This window comes from Trematomus bernacchii, unplaced genomic scaffold, assembly GCF_902827165.1.
Source record: "Trematomus bernacchii unplaced genomic scaffold, fTreBer1.1, whole genome shotgun sequence".
In the NCBI taxonomy this organism is placed as follows: domain Eukaryota; kingdom Metazoa; phylum Chordata; class Actinopteri; order Perciformes; family Nototheniidae; genus Trematomus; species Trematomus bernacchii.
In genome coordinates, this window is record NW_022988029.1 from 28,461 (window position 1) to 38,186 (window position 9,726).

The 9,726-nt window shown below is 46.4% G+C and overlaps 1 protein-coding gene across 1 annotated transcript in view; it reads right to left on the reverse strand.

Moving 5' to 3' along the window:
* Positions 1 to 9,233, reverse strand: part of LOC117472286 (pre-mRNA 3' end processing protein WDR33-like) — a gene marked incomplete at its 5' end in the record, with an annotated part of 29,878 nt that extends 20,645 nt beyond the window's left edge. The window contains 7 exon segments of the mRNA XM_034117450.1: positions 16 to 102; positions 1,181 to 1,275; positions 3,132 to 3,226; positions 3,228 to 3,243; positions 3,341 to 3,419; positions 7,779 to 7,933; positions 9,107 to 9,233. Coding sequence (XP_033973341.1) covers positions 16 to 102; positions 1,181 to 1,275; positions 3,132 to 3,226; positions 3,228 to 3,243; positions 3,341 to 3,419; positions 7,779 to 7,933; positions 9,107 to 9,233 — 654 coding nt within the window.
* Between the last annotated feature and the right edge of the window lie 493 nt (positions 9,234 to 9,726).

Sequence of the window (9,726 nt, forward strand, 5' to 3'; positions counted from 1 at the left end):
AGGAGGGTCTCTTACTGCTCTGCTCCTGCTCCATGGCGGCCTTCAGCTGATCGGGGATCCCCATGCCGGGGATGGAGGCCACGCTGTTCATGTCCACGTCGTCTGAAACACACACATCCATCTTTATCATTAAAGGTCTCCTATCATCCTCTTCTTCATCAATATATCACAGGTCTCATATATATACAGAGCCTGTCTCTGATTGGCTGAAACACCAAACAGATCATTGCAGCATTACCCATAATCCCCTCTGTTTCAGCCCTGTTTCCAAAGTGCTGATTCTCTGTCTGTTACTTTAGATGAAAATAAGGAGCCCCTCCCCACGCCCCTCTGAGAGACATTTGGTTACAAAGAACTCAATGGTGCTCTAGGAGGAGATTCAGGTGATAAGGGGGGGGGGGGTTACCTTGGTTGCTGATTGGCTAATGGTTACACAAGACAAAACATCGTTATGACATCATTAAGTGGCCAAAATCTGATCAGCTCATTTTCAGACAGGTTTTTATAGAAATGGATCAAAAAGAGAGAGAATCTTTGTTCCTGAAACTTCCAGGATGTGACCCAGAGGATTTTAAACAACAGGTGACCTTTAAGACATGTCCTTAGGAACACAGGTCATGAACAGCATGCTGTTCACTTTTTCTGGTTACAAAGGATTACAATAATAATAATCTGTCATTAAAAGACAAATCCCACAAAAGTGTAATAATAATATTCGTCAGGGATATTAAAATATATTTAATTTAAACAATAGTTTGTATATCATGCAGTTAAAACAATCATCTGCAATATTTTAGTTGATTTAAAGAGGTTTCCAGAGCATCAGCAGCTCAGGCTTTAAGTCTTATTTCAATTAAAGAAATACCTAAAAGAAGAGAAATGGAGTATAATAAATAAACGTTATCGAGTCAGCGCTACGATTCTATAAAATCACTTCTGTTACTGTATATCTTTATTTGTTGATTTACCTTCATTTTGATTGAATATTAAATGTATTTAAAGAAACTGAAAGCAGCTGTGAATGAAACCTGATCCCTCTGAGCTGTGATGTCACAGATGATGTGATGATGTCACAGATGATGTGATGATGTCACAGATGATGTGATGATGTCACAGATCAGTATTCTGCCCGGCGACAGCAGTGTCACACAGAGAGTATCTTTTTGTCCCTGCGGCTCACCGTACTCCATGCCGTCCTCTGACATGCCGGGCAGCAGGTTCAGGTTGTAGCGGTCCCGCATCTTATCCCCGGGTCGGTTCCTGGTCCAGAACTTACTGCAACACACACACACGCACGTCAGGAAACACCACAACACACACGCACGTCAGGAAACACCACAACACACACGCACGTCAGGAAACACCACAACACACACGCACGTCAGGAAACACCACAACACACACGCACGTCAGGAAACACACAACACACACACACGTCAGGAAACACCACAACACACACACACACGTCAGGAAACACCACAACACACACACACGTCAGGAAACACCACAACACACACACACGTCAGGAAACACCACAACACACACACACACGTCAGGAAACACCACAACACACACACACACGTCAGGAAACACCACAACACACACACACACGTCAGGAAACACCACAACACACACACACACGTCAGGAAACACCACACACACACGTCAGGAAACACCAAAAAACACACCAGGAAACACCACAACACACACGTCAGGAAACACCACAACACACACGTCAGGAAACACCACAACACACACACGTCAGGAAACACCAAAAAACACACCAGGAAACACCACAACACACACGTCAGCGAAAAAACACACGTCTGGACGCGTGTTAGTGTGTGAGTATCTGTGTGTTTGTGTCAAATTCCTCGTACGTGTAAACCTACCTGGTAATAAACCTAACTCTGATTTTTAGTGTGTGTGTGTGTCTCTGAGTGTGTGTCTGTCAGTGTTTGTGTCTGTCAGTGTTTGTGTGTGTGTGTGTGTGTGTGTGTGTGTGTGAGTGTGAGTGTGAGTGTGAGTGTGAGTGTGAGTGTGAGTGAGTGAGTGAGTGAGTGAGTGAGTGAGTGTGTCAGAGTTCCCGTTAGCCTGTAATTACCGGACTATGACCGGTAAAATATGCTGAAGACCGGCAAATCTAAATCTCTCCGGTCAAAATAATTTCCCTTTAGCACAATACCGCATCAGTTGCACCACTTATGTGACAGACGAGAAGAGCACGTGACGGACGAGAAGAGCGCGTGACGGACGAGAAGAGCGCGTGACGGGCGAGAAGAGCGCGTGGCGGGCGAGAAGAGCGCGTGACGGGCGAGAAGAGCGTGTGACGGGCGAGAAGAGCGCGTGACGGACGAGAAGAGCGCGTGACGGGCGAGAAGAGCGCGTGACGGGCGAGAAGAGCGCGTGACGGACGAGAAGAGCGCGTGACGGACGAGAAGAGCGCGTGACGGACGAGAAGAGCGCGTGACGGACGAGAAGAGCGCGTGACGGACGAGAAGAGCGCGTGACGGACGAGAAGAGCGCGTGACAGACGAGAAGAGCACGTGACGGACGAGAAGAGCACGTGACAGACAAGAAGAGTAAATTCTAATGTCTAACACGTGGAGAAAGAGTGTCCTGTATGGGTTGATTGTGCGTTGATCTGTTGGTAATGCCTCGAGGTTCCGGTGGGCATGTAAACAAATGCATAATGCTGCGCTATACTTTGCGGCCTCACCCGGTTGCATAGCGACGCTTATTGTTGAGGTGTCTTTTAATAAGCAGGTAGTCATATCATTAGCTAGAACTAGCTAGATCTGATCGATATGGACATAAACGCGAGTGAAGTCTAATCTGACGGGAGAGAGAGATCAGCTGCTGCTGACGAGTCGACACGCAGCTCTGCATGATCACATGCAGCGGTGAGCAGAGCAACACACACTACAGGTTAGAACATCAATTTGTTTTAAAGCTCAATAAATAACAAAGAAGACCTTTGAGCGGCACTTTTCTCATTTTGTCCGGAAGATTTCAACTTTAACGGATATTTTGACCGGTGAAAAAATATTCTAACGGGAACTCTGGTGTGTGTGTGTGTGTGTGTGTGTGTGTGTGTGTGTGTGTGTGTGTGTGTGTGTGTGTGTGTGTACCTGGTGTGGTCGTTGGATCCAGAACACAGGATGTGACCCAGAGGATGCCAGGCCAGACTCCAGATCATCCCCTCGTGAGCCATCTCCATCCCCCCCCACCTCCTTCTCCACCCTGCACACACACAGATCATGAGTATACGGAGTAGGATTAAAGAACTTAATGAAGTATTAATATATGAGTGACGGTGCGTTCAGGGTCCTCTGGTTACCCGGCGTTCCAGAAGAGCAGAGAGCCGTCAGAGCCTCCGCTGGCGAACAGACCCTCGTGGACCGGGTGCCAGGCCACGGCTGCAGAGAGAGAGAGACTGCTGGGTATATATACATACTATAACATATCACTATATACATATATACATGTCTCTGTATCACGGCTGCAGAGAGAGAGAGAGACTGCTGGGTGTATATACATATACATACTATAACATATCACTATATACATATATACATGTCTCTGTATCACGGCTGCAGAGAGAGGGAGAGAGACTGCTGGGTATATATACATATATATATATATACACACATATATAGAGTTACCTGTGGCCTCCTCCTTGTGGCCCCTGAACACCTGCACCCCTCCCTCAGGTTAGTGTTCATTTCGTTGACTAAAACTATGACGAAATACGTTCGTCAACTACCTTTTTTTCCATGACGAAAACAAGACGATGACGAGACGGCAGTAAACATTAACTGTAACGAAATCATCATGCAGCAATATCGCTGACAAAAAGTGACGGGACGAAAATGTAGTTTACTAAATAAAAACTATGCCAAAATCTCTCTTTACTTTCGTTGACGAAAAATGAGGAGACGAAATATGATCAAAGATAACGTTACATCTGATAGTCAGCTTTTCTCCCAGCAGCTGTGTGTCTGTGCTGCGGCTGGGCAGCAGCTGTGTGTCTGTGCTGCGGCTGGGCAGCAGCTGTGTGTCTGTGCTGCGGTTGGGCAGCAGCTGTGTGTCTGTGCTGCGGCTGGGCAGCAGCTGTGTGTCTGTGCTGCGGCTGGGCAGCAGCTGTGTGTCTGTGCTGCGGTTGGGCAGCAGCTGTGTGTCTGTGCTGCGGCTGGGCAGCAGCTGTGTGTCTGTGCTGCGGCTGGGCAGCAGCTGTGTGTCTGTGCTGCGGCTGGGCAGCAGCTGTGTGTCTGTGCTGCGGCTGGGCAGCAGCTGTGTGTCTGTGCTGCGGCTGGGCTGCAGCTGTGTGTCTGTGCTGCGGCTGGGCAGCAGCTGTGTGTCTGTGCTGCGCGCGGCGGTACATTTGAATTACACCGGGCAGCGGCACACTGAACTGTCTGGAAGACTCGGGTCTCACTCATGGTCTCACTCATGGTCTAACTCATGGTCTAACTCATGGTCTCACTCATGGTCTCACTCATGGTCTCACTCATGGTCTAACTCATGGTCTCACTCATGGTCTCACTCATGGTCTCACTCATGGTCTCACTCATGGTCTCACTCATGGTCTCACTCATGGTCTAACTCATGGTCTAACTCATGGTCTCACTCATGGTCTAACTCATGGTCTCACTCATGGTCTAACTCATGGTCTAAATCCTGGTCTAACTCCTGGTCTAACTCCTGGTCTAACTCCTGGTCTAACTCCTGGTCTAACTCCTGGTCTAACTCATGCAGGGTTCCTGCAGGTTTCGCCAACTCAAATTTAAGACTTTTTAAGACCTTTTTAAGACCACTTTGAATAGAATTTAAGACCTATTTCACGGCAAGAAAGTATGAAGGAAAATTGCTATGAAAGAAGAAATACGTCCCATAAATGTATTCATGTTCAACATAAGAACAATGACTGAACATAACAGCATAACAGTACAGAACTGTGTTAGCGTGTTAGACAAAAAGTGTGTATGTGTGTGTGTCTCTGTGTGCTTGTGTGTGTGTGTGTGTGTGTGTGTGTGTGTGGGCTGTGCAATTAATCATATTTTAATCACAATTACGAAACAACATAATCGATTATTTTGCTTTGCTAGGTTGTGACAGTGCACTACAACATATTTGATTAATTAATTTTAGTCTAATTTATTTTTATTTATCATATGTGTGGAAGTGCGCTCCAAAATATTTGTTGATCTTGTTTATTGGTATTTATTATTTTTGATATTATTTATTTAAATGTATCATTTATTTAATTTATTTTTTCCGTTGAATTATACGTTCAGGGTAATCAACAGTTAAAAAGATACTGTCCAAATTATTATTTGTTTTAAAGTTCAATAAATGGATGTTTTCAAAGTCAATTAATAATTGTATTTAATAATTGTGATATCAATTATTGACCAAAATAATCGTGATTATGATGTTTGCCATAATCGAGCAGCCCTAGTGTGTGTGTGTGTGTGTGTATGTGTGTGTGTGTGTGTGTGTGTGTGTGTGTGTGTGTGTGTGTGTGAGAGAGAGAGTGACAAGAGCTATATTCAGAGTTCTGCTGCCTTGGCTACAATCTTTCATCGTTGCTGTTGTATGATTGGTGTTTAACTACGGTATTTAGCGTCTACAGCACCTCCGCTTTTAGGGTTGACGTAGACCCAAACGTTGCCCGGAGGTCCCAATGTGTTGTTGCGGGAGCTGCTGCACTAGCTAACGCTGCACTAGCTAACGCTACATTAGCCAAACAAACGCTAATTTATTTTGCAAAAGGTGCAGCGGGCTTCAAACACGTTCCCCTCCCCTGGTTTCAACCAAGCACTAAATTCGATGTTTTCCAACCAATAACGGTTGAACTTACACTTCCCCATATTTATTCGAAGATACATGAGTTTCTGTCTGCCGCTAGCTGAAGCTTGGTTGCTAGGTTACTAGCTGGGTGTTCTCCAATAAGGGGCCGGCGGAAACAAAGTTAGTGATTACTGGTTCCATGTTGACTTATTTCAATACAAATTGTTGGGGGGAACTGAAAGGCTATTACCATACTGGTTACTTTGCAGCCCGGACATTTCCCCCAAAACACATTTAGACGCTATCGCAACACAGAAGTACCTTTCAAATCCGATCATTTTTAAGACCTTCTAAATCATATTTAAGACCTTTCTTATTTTTTTGGCCATATTTAAGACCTTTTTAAGGCCTTAAATTCATATTATCAAATTTAAGACTTTTTAAGACTTTTTAAGACCCCGCGGGAACCCTGTCATGGTCTAACTCATGGTCTAACTCATGGTCTAACTCATGGTCTAACTCATGGTCTAACTCATGGTCTAACTCCTGGTCTAACTCCTGGTCTAACTCAGGGTCTAACTCCTGGTCTAACTCCTGGTCTAACTCATGGTCTAACTCATGGTCTAACTCATGGTCTAACTCAGGGTCTAACTCAGGGTCTAACTCATGGTCTAACTCATGGTCTAACTCATGGTCTAACTCATGGTCTAACTCCTGGTCTAACTCCTGGTCTAACTCCTGGTCTAACTCATGGTCTAACTCATGGTCTAACTCATGGTCTAACTCATGGTCTAACTCATGGTCTAACTCAGGGTCTAACTCATGGTCTAACTCATGGTCTAACTCCTGGTCTAACTCCTGGTCTAACTCATGGTCTAACTCATGGTCTAACTCATGGTCTAACTCATGGTCTAACTCATGGTCTAACTCATGGTCTAACTCCTGGTCTAACTCATGGTCTAACTCATGGTCTAACTCCTGGTCTAACTCATGGTCTCACTCATGGTCTCACTCATGGTCTAACTCATGGTCTCACTCATGGTCTCACTCACCTTATTTAACAGAAAATAAAATGGCAACAACAGGGCTTGGGAGCAGTGGTCGCGTTAACCGAATACCCACCGTCCCCCGTCAGCGCGAGTGAGTGATACATTGTGCACTCGACGGGTAATAATGGATTATGACGGACATGTTACGATCCTGTCTGTCAAAATGACTGACAACGAAAAAGCCTAAAGCCACCACTGCTTGGGAGAAAGAAACGAGGCGATATTTGGGCCCATTTTCGCTCCAATGAGGCGGAGAGACAAAGAGAATGCATTGTTTTATCAGAAGGGAAGCAGTGTGGCCATAACACAGGTAACACACCACACACCTGACCACTCTCTGCAAAGCTGCTCTCTCAATCATTCAACCTGTGCTTTTCATCAAATAAGGACAAGACATCATCTTATTGTGAAATACGTTTGACTAAAATGACAAATGATTGGTTTTGGCTAGACTAGTTTGACTGAAATGTTCAATATAATCTGATGACTACAAAAGACTCAACAGTTTTCTTTGACTAAAATAAGACTAAAATGCTCAGACTTTTAGTCGACTAAAACAGGAAGGTGACTCAATATGACTAAAACTAAAAAGGACATTTAACACAGGACTAAGACTAAAACTAAATTAAAAAATAGCTGACGAAATGAACACTACCTCAGGTAACCTGCAGCCCCTCCCTCAGGTTGTATATATATATATATAGAGAGAGTATAGAGAGTATAGAGAGTTACCTGTGGCCTCCTTCTTGTGGCCCCTGAACACCTGCAGCCCCTCCCTCAGGTTGTATATATATATATATATATAGAGAGAGTATAGAGAGTATAGAGAGTTACCTGTGGCCTCCTTCTTGTGGCCCCTGAACACCTGCAGCCCCTCCCTCAGGTTGTATATATATATATATATATAGAGAGAGTATAGAGAGTATAGAGAGTTACCTGTGGCCTCCTTCTTGTGGCCCCTGAACACCTGCAGCTCCTCCTTCAGGTTGCGGATGTCGAACAGTTTGCACAGGTGGTCTCTGGAGGCCGTCAGCAGCCAGTTCCCGTTCAGGTTCCACTTCACCTCCATCACCGTGTTCTTGTGGGCGTGGCTGAGAGCAGAAGGAGGTCACAGGAGGTCACAGGAGGTCAGCAGGAGGTCACAGGAGGTCAGCAGGAGGTCACAGGAGGTCACAGGCATTATATCAACACTACACTGAGGTAGGGGTGCATACCGGTACCCGGTATTACCAAAATACCGGGTACTGTATACTGTATACCGTACCGAAATCAGATCCGGTTTTCGATCCTTTTTAAAAAAAATAAAAGTGAGGCGTAATATCCTTAAACTCGTGCCCAAACCGTCAAAATTACGATGTCAATTTCGCTGGGAAACTCCGCAAACGAGTCACTGTGGAGTGTGGGCCGCATTTAGAAAATCTAAAGTGTGGCTGCATATGGTGGGGTCTGTAACCACTGCCAGTCTGAATGGTGGGGTCTGTAACCACTGCCAGTCTGAATGGTGGGGTCTGTAACCACTGCCAGTCTAAATGGTGGGGTCTGTAACCACTGCTAGTCTGAATGGTGGGGTCTGTAACCACTGTCAGTCTGAATGGTGGGGTCTGTAACCACTGCCAGTCTGAATGGTGGGGTCTGTAACCACTGCTAGTCTGAATGGTGGGGTCTGTAACCACTGCCAGTCTGAATGGTGGGGTCTGTAACCACTGCTAGTCTGAATGGTGGGGTCTGTAACCACTGCCCGTCTGAATGGTGGGGTCTGTAACCACTGCCAGTCTGAATGGTGGGGTCTGTAACCACTGCCAGTCTGAATGGTGGGGTCTGTAACCACTGCCAGTCTGAATGGTGGGGTCTGTAACCACTGCCAGTCTGAATGGTGGGGTCTGTAACCACTGCCAGTCTGAATGGTGGGGTCTGTAACCACTGCCAGTCTGAATGGTGGGGTCTGTAACCACTGCCAGTCTGAATGGTGGGGTCTGTAACCACTGCCAGTCTGAATGGTGGGGTCTGTAACCACTGCCAGTCTGAATGGTGGGGTCTGTAACCACTGTCAGTCTGAATGGTGGGGTGTACCACTGCAGTCCTGAATGGTGGGGTCTGTAACCACTGTCAGTCTGAATGGTGGGGTCTGTAACCACTGCCCGTCTGAATGGTGGGGTCTGTAACCACTGCCAGTCTGAATGGTGGGGTCTGTAACCACTGCCAGTCTGAATGGTGGGGTCTGTAACCACTGTCAGTCTGAATTATGTAATAATAATAACACTCACAGCGTGGCCAGGCTCTGCCCGGTCTTCGGGTCCCAGAACTTGATCGGCTGCTGGCTGTCTTTGCTGCCGGAGACCACCAGGCCTTTGGAGGGGTGCCAGTCCACGCACTTCACATCTGCACCGTGACCTACACACACACACACACACACTTATAGAATATCTACATTTTACATTTATTTATTGACTTTAGTATTTGTATAATCTGATTGGTCAGCTCGCCCACTCTGTTCTGATTGGTCAGCTCGCCCACTCTGTTCTGATGAGTCCACCACCGTTACAGCTGAACATCAGAGATTATGTTTTACAATGGCGTTTGTTAGCAACAAGGAAATGACCCCAGTAATGACAAACAGATGAGAATGCTGCGTGGGGTCTGGGTGCCGTGTTGGGGGGACGTTGGGGGGCTCGCTGCTCCGCCCTGTGAGGCTCGAGGAGCGGACAGTGAGAGCTGGGTTACTGGTGCCAGGCTGCGGGTGTGTGCGAGTGCTCGGGCTGATTTTGGGCTGAGTTTCGCAATGTCTCGCAGACCCCACGCAGCAACCAGGAAACGACACCAGTAACCCAGCTCTCACTGTCCACTCCTCGAGCCTCAAAGGGCGGAGCAGCGAGCCCCCCAACGT